We start from the raw sequence: 17,088 nt of genomic DNA, 5'->3' as shown, positions 1-17,088 counted from the left end.
GTGCTTTCCCCAGACAGATTAAGGTTAAGACAACACTCCTGCTCTGTACACGTCCACACAATACCAAGACAATTAGAAGGCTCGCCATCTTGGATAGATGTCAGGTAAGGATGTCTGGGAGGAAATGGTCATGAACATAGAATAAGAAAAATGGGTAGGTTGAGAGCTATATCCTTGGACAGAATCTTCACCTGAGAATATTGAAATATTCCTCACAAAAAACCCTGAGAGGGAAAAATGAAATGAGCAGAACCCAAATGAACCCTCTGCATAGTAACAGCAGTATTGCTTTGAGAAGAACTTTGAATGACTAAGTCATTTGGAGTATTATAAGCACTCAAATTAACTACAAAGGGCCTATCAGGAAGAGGCTAAAAACATTCAGAGAAAGAAATGATAAATAGAAGTATGTATAATGCACACATACTTGTGATTAATGGTAACATTCTCTAGAACAGGAGGGAGGGAGAAAAAAATAAAAAGTACACAGCTAGCAACAAAAGAAATCTTAGAAGGAAGAACCAAAAAGCAGGGTAGCTTTGAAAATAATGCTTAGCATTTATTACACAGTTTAAAAAAAAAAGCAGTGTGTAATCAATGTTCATGATTTAACACAGAGTCCTTTTATAATATTATGCTTTCTACATGAAAATGTTCTCTTTTTTTGTATTTTAAGGTCAAAATGAATAACAGTTTTAAAAAAAACCTCTGAGAAGTAGATGAATTGGGTGAGAGTGATGCTGGGACACAAAAGGGTATCAGACTTCTATCTTCATTAATAAGAGACAGTTTGACATAGTACGTGGAGAGCTGTCCACCATATCAGAAAGACATAAGTTCCTTGGACCCACACTGGCTGGGGGACTCTCAGCAAATCACACAACATCTCAGTGTAATTAGATTTAAGATTAGAAGATGAAGGTGCCAAATGCCTAGGTACTACGGGGAGTGATCTCATTTGGGAGTACTCTATAGTAGTGTTAGACTCAAATAGAAACTCATCTCTGTTACTGTCTATTGACTTCGAAAACCACAAAATAATAATTTCTCTGTTTTATTGTATTTTTATTTACGTTGGTGAACATTTCACAATTACAATTTATTTCGGTTCAGACTGAAGTCAAGGCTGAGTTTGTCTTGACAACATGTGGTCCAGGAATATGTTTATATTTCTGACATTTCTGCTACACAGCAGGGTTAGTCCCTACCTCTGCAAGAAATTCCCAGACAGGCAGCTCCCACTCCCAGAGGAGATGGGTAACTTTTCTGCAGTATATCTCAAAGGACATTTCCTACATAAAGATTTTCCTGCTGCCCCTAGCCCAGGAGTTTTCAGAGTATGGTCCCTGAGGTCCTTTTGAGGGGGAACACAAAGTGAAAACTATTTTCATAAAAATGCCGAGATGCTTTAATTTCTAATATGGTAAAATTGGATAAATAGAATGCACACAAATAAAAGTTTTGGTGGGGAGGTGGGGTAACTATAAATAAGTATTAGGATATTTGTGACTATTACCTTTCAACATAAAGTAGACATTCCTCTTTGGTTTAGTAACTGCTTTTGAGACTTCTGCCCTGGATGGCTTCTCCTTGTCCATTTTAGAAAAGGACTTTTGGCGGGGGGGGGCGGGGTACCTAATTATCTTATTATAGGACAATACATTTATATTCATGAATTTAGGCATAACAGGTGAACAATAAATCATTTCTATAGCCAAGAAGGCAGTGATTTATTATGACATACCCTTGTACTCATTGGATGTGAGGAGAGCCTGCCTCCCTTTAAAACTGCAGTCAGGATGACTGACCTTATTGTTTCATCGTTTCAGTTCCAGTATCCCTTTCTGCAAATCAACCACCACCAAAATGATGACTGGAGGGTTAAGTGAAACTAAACCTGCAACTCGAGAAACTCAGGAGATAGTTGATGAGGTGAGGTGGTGCATTCTATGAAATGAAGGATCTAATTGAAAGGAATTGGTACTGGTAATTTGATAGTCATCCTCTCTGTCTCTGACCTGTCTGTCTCTGTCTATTTCTCTCAAACTTTGTCAATTGTGTAGTCTTTTCAAAGAACTAGTTTTTAGGTTTGTCTATCATCTCTATAATGTCTCATTTGCAAGTTTATCCATTGCAACGTTTTCTGTGGTAGCAAAGAACTGGAAACAAAATTAGATGGTCATTGATTTGGGGAATGGTTAAAAAAATGTGGTACATGAATGAAACAGAACATTCATATGCCATAAGAAGAGTATGAAGAATTTAGGGAAGCATGGGAAAATGAATATAAAATGATGCAAAGCAAGTAGAAACTGAAAAGAGAGTGTACACAACAGCTACAACATTGTGCATCTGGTACAGTGACAAAAGCACTGAATTCGAAGTCAGACATAGTGAGTTCAATTCCTGCCCTCTGACTCTTGCTATCAGCATGACTTTCAACAACTCCCTTAATCCCCTTGGGCCCCAGTTTCCTCAAATGGAAAATGAAGAGACTGGGGTAAGTGGTCCCTGACGTGTTCTCCAGCTCTAGATTTATGATCCTATGGGGCAAAAAGAAAAGGACAAAAAAACTCTCTAAATATCATGTAATTATAATGATCAAGCCTGGTCCCAAAAAAGAGGTATGAGAAGGTACTTTCCTCTCTTATTTGCAGTGATGAAATTCTGTGGTTGTGGAATGTTTCCTAGACTGTCAGACATGGTTGGCTAGTTTTTGTTGAACTGGTTTTTTTCCTCTATTTAAAAAAATCTTTATTACAAAGCATGGCTCAAAGGGGAGGAGAAAGAGCAAGGATAGATCTAAATACAAAGGTGATGTAAAAATGAAAGTCATCAATTTTAAAAATAAAAATATGTGCTACACTGGGTGCTAAAGGTAACACTCAGAATGGCTATATTTGGCAAGCAGACATTTTAGAAAATATGAGTAGAAAATGAAATTATATAGTTTCCTGTACCTTATGAAATGAACAGAATGAGATAATTTGCTTTAGTTCCAGAAGAAGAAAGTGACTGACAAAACGACAACTTGTTCTTTTCTGACTCATCATCAACCTTTTTTGTTGTCAATTAATTTAAATCAGTTACAAGATCTAGGTGTACATATGGTGCCACTAAGAAATCATTGATTTATCAAACTAAAAATACACAAAGTAAAAAAGAAAATAATAGTTTTATGAAGGGGGATGACAATACTACAGAATGCAGGAAGTTATTACTCCTATTCAGATCTTTTTCATTTGTAATGTTTAACATTTTAGAGCCAGCATAAATGTGATTTAAGTGCAAAAAAATTTTAATAACCTTCAGTGTTTGAGTTAATTAACTGGTGCCAACACAATATGCCAGTGTCATGGAAGATGTTCAATTAGAAAGTGGATTCCCTAAAAATGGCAACATCCTCCAGATGCTCCTGTTTGTGGATGTCATCGTGCAGATTACATCAAACCCTGGAATGATTGAACTATTAGAGATCCACAAACACAGGAGAAAAACAAGTGGAGGAAGAGTGTTCATTGTATAGACTATGATATGGAGTTAAATGGATGCACAGCTTATAAAGTTGGTCCATCAGTACATTCATCTCTGACAGTCATTGCCGACTGATGATGAAACAGGCCCAGAAGAGAAGAGGAAAAAGAGAGAGAAGGCAGAATTTCAGAAATTACACAGTCTTTTAGTGAGACGAATTATTTTCCTGAATCAGTGACCATTTTCTTAAGATTACTTCTGTGATGATATACATGACCATATATTATAGAATATAACAGTGTTACAAATAATTCAAGCTAGGGGGGTCACTCAAGAAGCATGGAAAGAAAGATACATAGTATATGTGAATAGGCTATGTATAGTACATTACCTATGAAAAATTACGCAGAAGTGATACAAAGGTTATATTTGACCAAGAGATATTTGATCATGAGAAACAGGAGGGCCAGTGTGGTACAAAAAGACTTTGTGAGATTTGTGCACCTTTGATGGTATAGATAGTCTTCCTCTGTTTTAGACATAGCCTCACCCTCCTTCCTGGCATGCCATCCTATTTATTTTCTGGAATCTTCTATATGAGGAAGGATATGTGAGAATCTTCCATGCTGAGAGTTTCTATGCTCCACTTTTGACAGTAGAAGAGAGAAAGGAATCCCTTGCCATTCCTCAGCATCTCCTTCACCTTTAACACCTCTAACAGAGATTCAACATCCAGCCTCTTCCCAAAACAACTGACTTCTTCTTCATTAAGCAGCCCAGGTGTAGAAGCCAGAATTCAGGGGCCCATATACCAAATGCAATGAGAGCTTAGTGTAGTATGAATGTGCCAAGTCCAGAAAGCAGCCTTTCTCAGAATCACCAACCCTCTTCCTCCTTACTGTTATGGCATGAAGATCATCATCCAAGACCGGTGACCTTTCTCTGGGCAATCAATCCTGGTTGTATCCTTAGCTCTCCAGGGACTGAGATACTGATATATCCATTCCTCTGAATCCATCTATCCTTGACTCCCTTTCCTCCTCTCATGTCCCTGGATGTCTCAAGTCTACCTCAAACCTTACGCTGTATGAGGTAGGTAACAAATTACTTCTAAAGTAAAAGCCTACTGTTTTAAGTATTATTGTTCTATCTTCCTCTTCTATGAAAGCCTCCATTTCCCAAAATGTCTAAAATTGATCATGACAGTCAATCACATAGGAAAAGTGAAGGTTAATAGATGGATGGTCTGCACGTTCAACTGGTTTCTAAACAATATTGAGAAATCTAGACGAATGGGTACTTTACCTGTGTGCATGGATAGACAAGCCTGAAAGAAGAAGAATGTGTGTGTTTTGATCTGCACTTTTGGAGGCAGCGCCCACACAGAGGGATTCTTAAAGCATCAAAGCAACAACAAATTTACATAAGCAGTCTCTATCAGTTTGTCAAAGACTGCTCATATGTTTCTATGACTCTGAGGACCTTGAGGATCTGTTTTCTTCCATTAACCTAGCTGCTGTGCTGGGAATTCTATCTCATTAAGTACTCCCAATTAATTGTAGATGAATGACAATATTGGCACATACTGAATGTTTTCTGAAGTTCAGATACAGGAACTTAGAATCAAGCAAGAGAAATAAGACTTGTAGAAGTAACCGTGAAATGAGAGAGACAGAGACAGAGATGATGATAGCTCAATATGTTGAATCAAATTGCTTTTGGGAGCCTTTTTTCATTTTTTCATTTTTTTTTATTTTTTTAATTTATTTATTTGACATTCATTTTAACAAAATTTTGGGTTCCAAATTTTCTCCCCTTTTGTCCCTTCCCCCCCCAAACACCGAGCATTCTAATTGCCCCTATCACCAATCCGCTCTCTCTTCTATCATCCCTCTCTGCCCTTGTCTCCATCTTCTCTTTGGTCCTGTAGGGCTGGATAACTTTCTATACCCATTTACCTGTATTTCTTATTTCCTAGTGGCAAGAACGTTACTCGACAGTTGTTCCTAACACTTTGAGTTCCAACTTCTTTACCTCCTTCCCTCCCCACCCCTTCTCTTTGGAAGGCAAGCAATTCAATATAGGCCAAATCTGTGTAGTTTTGCAAATGACTTCCATAATAGTTGTGTTGTATAAGACTGACTATATTTCCCTCCATCCTATCCTGTCCCCCATTACTTCTATTCTCTTTTGATCCTGTCCCTCCCCATGAGTGTCAACCTCAAATTGCTCCCTCCTCCCCATGCCCTCCCTTCCATCATCCCCCCCACCCTGCTTATCCCCTTATTGCCCACTTTCCTGTATTGTATGATAGGTTTTCATACCAAAATGAGAGTGCATTTTATTCCTTCCTTTAGTGGGATGTGATAAGAGTAAACTTCATGTTTTTCTCTCACCTGGGAGCCTTTTTTTAAACCCCAGAACTTAACATAGGACCAAGCATATAGCAAGTGTTCAGTAAACACTTATTGTCTGAATTGTATAACCTTAAGCAAGGCACTTACACTCTCTGGGCCTCAGTTTCTTCATCTACAAAAAGATAGTGTTATACTAGATGGTTGCTGAGGACCTTGGAAACCCTGAGATTCTATTATTCTAAGAAACTTTTCAACACCAATGGAAAAACAAAGGAAAACATGGGAAAAGATAAAGCAAGTAGGATTCTTTGCTTCTCCTGTGAGAACAGACAGTCACATGGCTCATCAGGGAGGCTACCCTCACTTAATTGCCCTGACTAATGATTAGTTAAATGTGGTGAGGCAAATATGCATTTGACTTTCAACATGATCAAGGGCAATGTGGTTCCAGCCTAATCCTGTGGGTTTAGTCTAGATCAGAACAGCTTGTGAAGAGTCAGCCTTGGGGTATTTGAGCCAACCATAAGTCACTGAGGCGTGAAGACTTCTGCAAGGCTGTAAGGTGGGTATTCCCTCCTGTAGTGTAGATGGCAACTCTTCAAAAAAACCTGCAAAAAAAAAAATCACCTGGGTACCTCTTTCCTCCATTTAATGTCTACAGATACACTGGTCCTTAACTAGGATCTTCCCTGAAGGTACAATATTTCTCCTGTGGGTAGGCTATAGGATTCTAGATTCAGAGCTTAAAAAGACCTCAGAATCACTTAATCCAATACTTTCATTTTACACATTAGGAAACTGAGCCCCAGAAAGCTGAAATTAATTGCTCAAATTCATGCAGATTATAATTGCCAGTCATGATTAAAACCCAGTTCTTGGAAGGAGTGCTGGATTTCAAATCCATCGCTCCTTCCACAGTACTGCCAGATTGGTGTCAAACTAAACCCAGGCTCACCCCATGTTTAAGGAGGGTCTAGAATCCTTTCTGTCTTCCTGGGGTCCTCAGAAACAGCAGGAATCTATGTCCAACTTCTCTACCCACCTACTGGTGTTGTGGACAGTAACATTCTTTTTAAATTAATATATTTGTTTTTAGCTTTCAACAATCACTTCCATAAGTTTAAATTAAAGGTGTACAAAATTAAATGCCTATCGTGATGGAGGTCCAATCCGATAAGTTAGACAACATAATTACATACAATTGGTTTTCTCTGTGCAATTCCTTTGGCCTATTTTGATTGAATCTTTCCACAGAATTCATGGGTGGTTTGTTGTTATTTTTTACTGAATTGGTCAAAACAACTAATTAACATCACATGAAGGCATGGAGGTTCTCATTGGCTATGACAGCAGAGCACTGCTTCCATTAGATTCTATCAAGCTGGGAAGGCTTTGGGGCAGCTAGGTGGCTCAGGGGATATAGGGCCAGACCTGGAATCAGAAGGATGAGTCTTCCTGAGTTCAGATCTGACCTCAGACACTTACCACCTGGGTGACTCCAGACAAGTGACTTAACTGTGTTTGCCTCACTTTCCTCCAGAAATAAACCACAGAAGGAAATGGCAAACCACTCCAATAACTGCAAAGAAAATCCCAGATGGGGTCAAAGGATTGAAACACCTGAAGAACAACAAAGAAAGGCTTTGAATAGGGCATAGTGCCAGAATATATCTGCTCTTCTAGGATCAGCTTAGCTAATTATGGAGAGAAGTCTGTAATCAGAAATGTTGACCACAGGTGATAATTTCCTTAGCTATAGCAATCATCCAAATAGAGATGCAGTGTGAAAGGTGCTTCAGAAACTATGTTATGTCAGTCCATTTCTGTCTGTTTTATTCAAGAAATATGACAGTTCTATCAGGTTTTTTTTGGTTTTTTCATTTGTGTCTGACTTTTTGTATGAACACCAGGCCCTTCTCTCCTCTATTGTCTCTCAAAGTCTGTCTAAGTCCTCTTTCACTGTTTCCATGACACTATCTATCCATCCTATCCTCTGCTCTCCCCTTCTCCTTTTGCCTTCAATCTTTCCCAACATCCGGGGCTTCTCCAATGAGGCCCATCTTCTCCTTGGGTGGCCAAAGGATTTCAGTTTCAGCTTCAGTATTTGATCTTCCAGTGGTTGTAGATATGCTGTGTAAAATCAATACTAGCAAGGGTTCCTTTTTTATTAATAATAATGTTCATTGAATACAAATGTCCAAACAGACTGCCACCAGATGACACTCTGGGAGGCTGTGTGACTTGACCAAAGATGACAAAACACTTTGGAAATGCGAAGCTGATAAGTGGGGTAATAACCTGGTTTGATTACTAAGAGTAGTTCTTCCTGATAGCCTGTCATTGTCTCATTATCATCTATATAGGTCTCTTTATATGAAGTCAAGTCTATGGAGCACTGAGTGAAGTAGACAGTGCATAACTGTCAGATAAATAGGACCAAGACAAAGAGCCAATGTGGATCAATTTCAGCTAGACAGTCTTCATTTTCTGAGGGATAAATTATTCCACAAGTTTCAAATATTAAATCTGACTCCTGAGCAGCATTCCTCACAAACACAGGGCTGTACAGAAAAAAGTGTGTGGACTCTGGAGTTAGGAGATCTGGGTTCAAATCCTATCTCTGACACCACCTGTGACTTTAGTCAAGTCCTTTAATCCTCTTGTGTTTCAGTCTCCCCATTTATAAAATGAAGGGGTTGGAGTAGATGGCCTCTCTCTGAGATTTCTTCCAGCTCTTGACCTATGTTCTTATGAATAACTTGTATACACACTTCAGTACCACACAATTAGTTGCCATATGCCAGCAGGGACCCACCCTAGACCTTCTCATTCCTGGATATTACTCCACCCTTGAGATCTCAAACAAGGTCCTTCCCTTTTGGGATCTCAGCTTCGTTACTGTCACCTTATCCACTCCCCAGTGCTTGCTGAACCTGCTTTTCACCCACACTGAGCCCTCCAAGCACTCAACCTCTCCCACCTCATGAACTCACTATTGACTACCTTTGGCTCCTACCCACTCCAGACTCTGTGGTTAGTCACTTTTAATGCTATCCTAGGCTGCCATGACCTTTTGCCATTCGAATTCTCGGTTGAAGATTAGTCTCAATGTCCACTTTGCCCTCTTCTTTGACTTCTATACATAATTAGACACAATAATCACTCCCTCTTTTAAAAAATGATATTTTATGTTTTCTATCACCTGTATTTCCCATAAACCCCCTTCCCCATGTAGGGAGGCATTCCTTATAACTAAGAATAGAAAAGAAAAAGAAAAAATATTCAAAAAATGCAATTAATAAATTCACCAAGTCCAATAAGATTTTCACCATTCTACATCCATAAATCCCCATCTATGCAAAAAATAATGGATACTGGGATCATCTCTTTATCAAAATTCTCTCTTCACTTAGATTCTTTATCACTATATTCATCTGGTTCAACTACTTTTGTATACAATTCTTTTCTTTTTTCTTTTTCCTCTGCCTTCTGTCCCTTAATTTTTATTATTCCACAAGACTCAGACTTCAGCCTTCAGCACTTTTCTCTTAGATCAACTCATTCTCTGTATTTCACCTACTGAACATGGAGAAATCTCTATCATGAAGCTCACACTCCTGAACAGTGACTCCCTAGTTTGGATGACCTTTTCATGTGGGGCCCTAGCCACACTCACTGCTCCTGACTCCACTCACTCTCTGTACTTCTCCCTGTCTAGCACCCAACTGAGGGACCTCTTCCCCTACCTCCACTTCCACTTTTCAGCATATTTTTATGTATTCTCTCTCCCTGTCTCATTTGCTTATATTTGTACTCCCCAGCACTTAGTACAGTACCTGGCAAATCTGAAATGCTTAGAAATGTTTTGTCTATAAATCCTTGCCCATTGCTTCAACTATTACTTCTACTCTGGTTTACTTCCATATTCCAAATCTAGTTCTTTCCCCCTAACCAAATTCAAATCCCTAAATCCCAGCTACCTAAGAATCATTTCCACTCAGACATGGCACTGTCAACTGAAACTCACCATGACCAAAAGTGAACTCATAAGTCTCCTGTAAATTAATTCCCCTTCTCATCTTTCATCCCTGTCAGTGGCACCAAAAGTTCTCTCAGTTACCTAGGTCCAAAACCTTAACTGTATCCTTAGTCATCCTTCTCTTTTATCATCTATATTCAAATAATCAAGGACAGGAAATGTTTCCCTCAATATGGCTCCTACCCATTCCCCGCAGCCACCTTGTCTCCTCTCCTCTAAGCCATCGTCACTTTACTCTTGGATTACGCCACTAATTGGTCTGCTTGACTCAAAGTTCTACCCTATTAAATCTATGCTCTGTGTAAACCTTCTTTAAATATCTCTATAAAGCACTCCATCATTCTTCTGCTCAAAAAAGTCTCCCTATTTTCTATTGAACCAAGTTCCAAACTCTTCTCCCTGGCTGTCCAGACCCTCCATAAGTGAGTAGCTCTCTGTCTAAAACAACAACAACAAAAAGCTATTAACCACTTGCTGCCTATAGACCACTTTGCTAAGCAGTGAGGGAGAGGTCAGTTGAAGTAAGATATAGTCCGTCCCTTCCAGAAAAGAAGCATGTTGCAGTGGAAAGAACAATTAGAATTAAGGAACAAAGATTCAAATTCCACTTCTTTCATTGGCAACATAGGTGACCTTGGACAAGTTTTTAAACTTTTCTGGGTCTCAGTTCGCTCACGTGTAAAATAGGGGGTCATTGTAGATAATCCCTAAGGTCTTTTCCAGCTCTAATCCGTGTTCTTATGATCAAAAGTACCTTCAGTTCTGTCTAGTCATGAGAACATATACCTATTCCTGCCTCCTTTCTTTTGCCTTTGCCTACCCTACTCAGTCTCCTGCCCCTGCCACAACCCTGCCCTGGTCTTCCCTCTCTCCTTTCTTCCTTCCACCCAAGGAAATCCTGGCCCATCCATCAAGACCTCACAGAACAATAACTGAACTGCAGGTAGTTGCAGAGGCTAGAGGGAGATAGTGAAGGCACGTGTGATTGGCTAAAGAGGACCCACTCTTCAAGGACAAAGAAGAGCCCTGGCACCAGTTCAGTCAGACCTCAGTCCATTTGTCTGCCCAGAATGTTCCCAGACTTATGCCAGAATCCTAGGTTTCAGGATAATTAATGCCACATTCCAGGAGAAACCCAGAAAAATAGTGCTGCAGCAATAAGTACTAGACAGAGAGGAAATGTGACAGCTCCCGGGATACCTTCTTCAGAATGCCCAAACTTGTGTCCCACAGGTACCTCACACTCAGTCAGTGTGTCTAAAACTGAACTCATTATTTGTTTCCCACAGCCCTCTTCTCATCCAAACTTCCCTGTTTTTATTGAAGACACCACTGTCCTTCCAGTCTCTCTGGTTTGGTTCAGCATTATCCTCATCTCTTCACCCTCCCTCTATATCCCCCCACCCCCCATATATTGAATTTCTCATTAAATCTTGCTATTTTAAACTCCATAACACCCCTCATATGGTGACATTATGTTTACTTAATAAATAAACTTGATCCTCATCTAGACTTTTCCCTTTAATTTTCCGTTCCATACCCTTTATCGGAACCCAGTGGAACTTGAGAGGTACTAGTAAGCACTTTAAAATTAGCTTGCTTTTTCTAGTCTAGGCACCACTATCTATCATAGAAATAATGACATATCCCTCACATCTGACCCCTTCTCCCAACTCATAGAGCTTCCACCTCAGTTCAGGTCCTCATCAACACTTTCCTAGATTATGGTAACAGCTTCCTAATTTGGTTTCCTGTTTCATACTGCTTCCAAAGTAATTTTCCTAAGTGCATATTTGACAGCACCACTCGTCATTTAACTTTAGGTGCTCCTTATTACCTCAAGGATAAAATTAAAATCTATTTAAGATTTTAAAAACCTTTATATCCTGACCCCAACCTATCTTTTCAGCTCCATTCATTATTACCCACCACTCTGCCCTGTGCAATCCACCCAGACTGGTTTTCCCTCTATTCCTCATATAACATTCCATCTCTGATCTTTGCCCTAGCTGCCCCCAATGCCTAGAATGTTCTCCCTCCTCATCTCTACTTCATAGAATCCTTCTCTTCCTTCAACTCAAGCACCTTCTATAGTAATCGCTTCCACATCACAGAGGTTAAAGGTGCAGCGTTCCCATGATTTGGAAGATCCACATAAAATTTTTTTGGCTCTCCCTTCATACCAGAGAAGTCTGAATTTTTTCTTTTTCTTCCATGCGTGTTTATAGTTACCTTATTGTAATTTGGTTCAAGTATTTGGTCATAGGCTCTGTGTCATCTGCTAGCCTTCATGTGTTGTCTGTATCTTCCTCAAAACACCGCCCCTCTAATTTTTTATGCCAACCCATGATATATCAAAACCATAATTGGGGAAATTGAGATGTGGAAGAGATAATTGTACATTAAGCCTTTCTTGATTCCCTCAACTGCTAATACCCTCCCCTCCCCAAAGTATTTAATCTATCTATATATACTTAGATATTTATTTGTTTTCTCCTTCATTAGAATATAAGTTCCTGGTGCATAAGGATTGTTTCATTGACTGTATTTGCATCCTTAACATCCCTCATATTGCCTGGCACATCATAAGTACTTAATAAACACTCATTGAGTGAGAGAAAGTAAATATCTACACTTGTATATAAATGTGCATGAATATCTAAGTGATTTTAAAAATATAGACTGTGATGTCATTAGTGTGGGAAAGTCCCAGAATGAAAATTCCCTCCATCAGTGCAGATCAGCTGCTCATGGATAACTTGGAAACTTACAAGGCCCTGTGAGATTCAATGATTTCCCACTGTCATGTAGCTATTGTATACCAGAGGCACAATTTGAACCCATGTCTTCTTTACTCCCAAGCCAGCCTCCCATCCATTTGTCCACACTGCTCATGTCTAACTATATCTGTGAATATGGGTATAAATATATCCCTGAGTGTATCTTCAAAGGTAGCAGAAAGTCCATTACAGAAACATTCTTACTATTATATTCAATCAAATCTATTAGCAGCCATGTACATGTCCACTACTGTTTTATTAGTCAAGAACAAAAAGACTGGAATGAATATGGATATGTTATTCCCCTTCCTGAGCATTAGTTTCCTCACATATAAATAAAGCAGCTAGATCTGATGATTTCTAAACCTGTTTCCAGCTCCAGCCCTCTAGGAGTTCATCATTAGCTCCAGTCAGAGAATGATAAAGGACTTTCAGGTTATCTAGTTCAGCTACCTCATTTCACAAATGTGGAAACTGAGGTCCAAAGAAGTGAATCAAGCAAGCAAGCATTCATTAAATGCCAAGCCCTGTTCTAGTCCTCTGAATACAAAGAGAAAAGCAAAATAGCTCTGATGAAGGCTGGAGAGATAGGGGTACAGGAACTCCAAGACTGAAATTCCCTGCATGGGCCACCTGGGAAAGAATTAATGAACTCAAGCACTGTTGAGATCGAGGTAAAAATGTATTACACTTTTCAGTGGGCAAAAGTTCTTAGGGAAACTGCAACCTTAGAGGGGTACAGGTAAAGTTTATACAGGATATTCTATAGTAAAACATTTGCCAGATATGTTAAGTAGGTGATTCAGGTCAGGATTAGGGAGTGGATCAGGAGTGGTTGGTTCTTAAAGGAACATGTACTTTTAGTGTCTACTTCACAGGTATTTACCCAAAGTTAATCAGGAAATCGCCCAAAGTGGGGGAGAGGGCTACATGGAGGTGTGGTTTTAGGCCTGAAATGTTGCTAAGTCAACTAACAGTCAGGGCTGACTAAGGAATGTCAGGCTGCTCTCATCAATGTCTTGTTAGACAAGATAAATGTAAGGGAGTATACACACATCTAAGTCTAGGATACATATGATTGGTCAGTGAGTAGTAAATGTCGTTATGACCCAGAGCACAGCCAGTTCAGTCAGTACACAGGTGGTTCAGACTAATAAGTTCTATAGGTGCAGCTGGCGGCTGTAGCAGGAAGGGAGATTAACAGTTGCTGCTGGGGCAGGCTGTCCTTGGGCTGGGGAGAAACTTCCTGGGACAGTGCTAGGGAGAAATGTGATTTTTAAAGAGAAAAGTAATTTTATAATTTTATAAATTGGGACTCAAGCACACACACTTACCCACTGCATCAGCTCTTAAGGAGTCAACATTCTTTTTTAAAAATATTTTATATCCCCCCCCCAATTATATGTTAAAACATTCTTAAAGTTTTGAGTTCCAAATTCTATCCTTTCCTCTCCTCCTCCCCTCCCTTGTCTTTCTTTATGAGATGGCAAACAATGTGATATAGGATATACATGTACAATCATACAACACATTTCCATATTAGTTGTTTTGTACAAGAAGACTTCAAAAGGAAAGAAAGAAAATGAAAAATGTTATGCTTCAGTCAGTATTCAGACAATATCAGCTCTTTACTTTGGAGTCAGATAGCATGTTTCATCATGAATCCTTTCGCATTGTCTTGGATCATTGTATTACTGAGAAAGTCATTCACAATTCTTAATTGTACAATATTTTTGTTACTATGTACAATGTTCTCCTGGTTCTGCTCACTTCACTTTGCGTCAGTTAATGTAATTCGTACTTGTCATTTTTTTTATAGCATAGTAATATTACATCACAATGATGTACTACATCTTGTTCAGTCATTCCCCAATTCATAGACATTCCTTCAATTGCTATAAATATTCTTATACAAGTAGGTTCTTTTCTCTTTATTGCAATGATGTCTTTGGAAGTGTGGTGGAAGTGCTGAATCAAAGGGTATGCCCAGGTTTATAACCCTTCAGGCATATTTCCAAAATCCTTCCCAGAAGACCTGGATCAGTTCACAAAGGAGTCAGCATTTTAAGGAGGAAGACAGCACATCACATACAGATACAGGTCTATACAAGCAAATAAAAGGTAAACTTGGAAGAAAAGGCACTAGCAACTGTGGGTACCAGAAAAAGGACTCATGCGAAAGGCAACATTTGACCTAAATCTTGAAGAAAGCCTGAGAGTCTGAAAGGTAGAGGTGAAGGAGGGTGTTTCAGAACGTAAAATGACTCACCCAGGGTCATACAGTGACAGTTATTCAGCAAGCATTTATTAAGTACTGACTACATGCTAGAACCATATTAAGCTCTGGGAATATAAAGACAAAAAGGAAACATTCCTTGCCTTCAGTTAACATATATTTTCTTAGGAAAGACAAGTTGCACATAAATGAGTTTATACAAAGTAAATACAAGGTCAATTAGGGTGGGGGGTGTGCTAGCAGGGGGGGGGGAGGCATCAGGTAAGGCTTCACATACAAGATGCCATTTAAGCAACTTTGAAAAGGAGCCATGATTTTAAAAAAATAGGTCTTCCATTTCCTAGTTCAATATTCTTTTCATTTCATGTCACCTTCTGCCTTCTGCTGTAATGGTACGTTGATTGATTAAAATGAAAATTATGATTGAATGGAAAACATTCAACTTCATAAATAGACAGAGAATTTGAATGTCAGTGCATCTATTGGCCTCTTATTGTAGGGTCAGTGTAGACATTTCTCCGTGTGTATCACTGCAGATATATTTACTCTGTAATTAAGGGTATGTGCACACACTCAAGAATATTCGTATGAACATACATCATTATCATAATATCCGTTACCTGACATAACTTTGTGTTAGCGACTTCTTTCTGATGTGAACTCAGGGCTTGGATACATTTTGGATATTTCTTTGCTTTGTTGGCCTGTTGCCCCTAGCCAGATGATCTGGAAACTTCAGGGTGTGCTGCTACTGCCCAGAGAGAGTCAGAAGTTCCCTTTACAGGCACCTCAAACTCAAAATGTGAACTGATTTATTCACAAATGATTGGAAATAGAATTTTCAATATGCTAGAAGAAAGTCATGATACACATCACCACCCATCTTATTGATGGGTTGGCTTGGGTGCTTGGCACTCTTGGACTCCAGTTCCAAGACCATATTTCTCCCTTGCCTCAAAACAGCGTCCCTGGCAGTTTCTCCCCAGCCCAAGAACACTATGCCTAGCAATTACTCATGAGTGGGCTCCAGCCCACTTATCTCTCTTTCTGGTATAGTAATAAGATGTACCTATACAAATTCCACTGGACTATCTATACCAACTTCCCACTTTATTATATACACCTTTGACTCCTTATTATGTGTACCTTAGGCTTTAGATATGTGTATACTCCCTATATCTATCTTATCAAACCAGTCATTGATGGGTGGTAGATAAGGGCATTCCTTAGTCACTCCTGACTGCTAGTTGACTTAGTGATATGGCAGAACTAAAAACCACACATCCCTATCCCCACCCTCCTTGGGCTTTTCCCGTACTACATAGTAGATACAAAAAGTGCACGTTCCTTTCAAAACTGACCACTCCCTAACTCCACTCCACCTCACCTAGATAGCATATTTGGCATGTGTTTTACTATAGTATCCTATATAAATTTTAATTGTACCTCTCTAAGGTCACAGGCATTTTCCCACTAAAAAGCATAAAAATAAGCCTTTGTCACCTTGACTTAAACAATGCTTGGGTCCATGAATTCGTTTCAGTCTTTGAGGGGTCCCTGAACCCCCCTCAAACCCCATCACTATGAACCTAATTTTGTCTCCCATCCCTCCTCCCCAAGATCTGTCTAGTCTCTGTGACTTAATATAATGGGAGTCCACATATACAAACACACACACACACACACACACACACACACACACACACACACAGCAGCCCTTCCCTCTTCATCTCCTCTTATCTGAGCTTCTTCCTGTCCTTTCTTTCCAAAGGCACATTAAAACTCTCTCATATTCCACCATAACCACCACTATTGATAGTGAGTGGGATAGGTTTAGTAAAGACTTCTCAGATTGTAATTCTTCTCCCAGGGGTGAGGTAAGGCCTAAAGCCTCAAGGTTACAACATTTTTAGAATAGAATAGTTCCATATAAGGATATAAAACTGTGTAGTGTATTAGGGTCTCAATGATTGGACAAAACTCATATAATTCCTCGATGTCTTCATTTCAAAAAGGATTGATTAGATTTCGTGTCTAGAATGTAAGATCATATTCTCAGCTAATGAAGATAATAATGGTCAGTGGGGGGAGGAGGGACTTGTGTTAGGGTCTATATAAATCACTGCTCTTTTCTTTGTCTTCAGCTTTCCTCCTCTTACAGGTTAGCCCCGCTTCTCGAGAATCGAATTAATCTCTTTTCTG

The 17,088-nt window shown here is 39.3% G+C and overlaps 1 protein-coding gene across 1 annotated transcript in view; it reads left to right on the top strand.

Moving 5' to 3' along the window:
- LOC140506537 (cystatin-A1-like) overlaps nt 1-17,088 on the top strand; it is a 34,668-nt gene continuing 17,580 nt past the window's right edge. The window contains exons 1-2 of the mRNA XM_072613817.1: nt 1-104; nt 1,830-1,932. Of these exons, the coding sequence (XP_072469918.1) occupies nt 1,867-1,932 (66 nt within the window). The 5' untranslated portion in view covers nt 1-104; nt 1,830-1,866. The remainder of the gene's footprint in view (nt 105-1,829; nt 1,933-17,088) is intronic.

The sequence above is a fragment of the Notamacropus eugenii genome, chromosome 5 (genome assembly GCF_028372415.1).
Source record: "Notamacropus eugenii isolate mMacEug1 chromosome 5, mMacEug1.pri_v2, whole genome shotgun sequence".
NCBI lineage: Eukaryota > Metazoa > Chordata > Mammalia > Diprotodontia > Macropodidae > Notamacropus > Notamacropus eugenii.
Note: the sequence above shows the minus strand (reverse complement) of the source record. Positions and strands in the feature narration are given on the sequence as shown.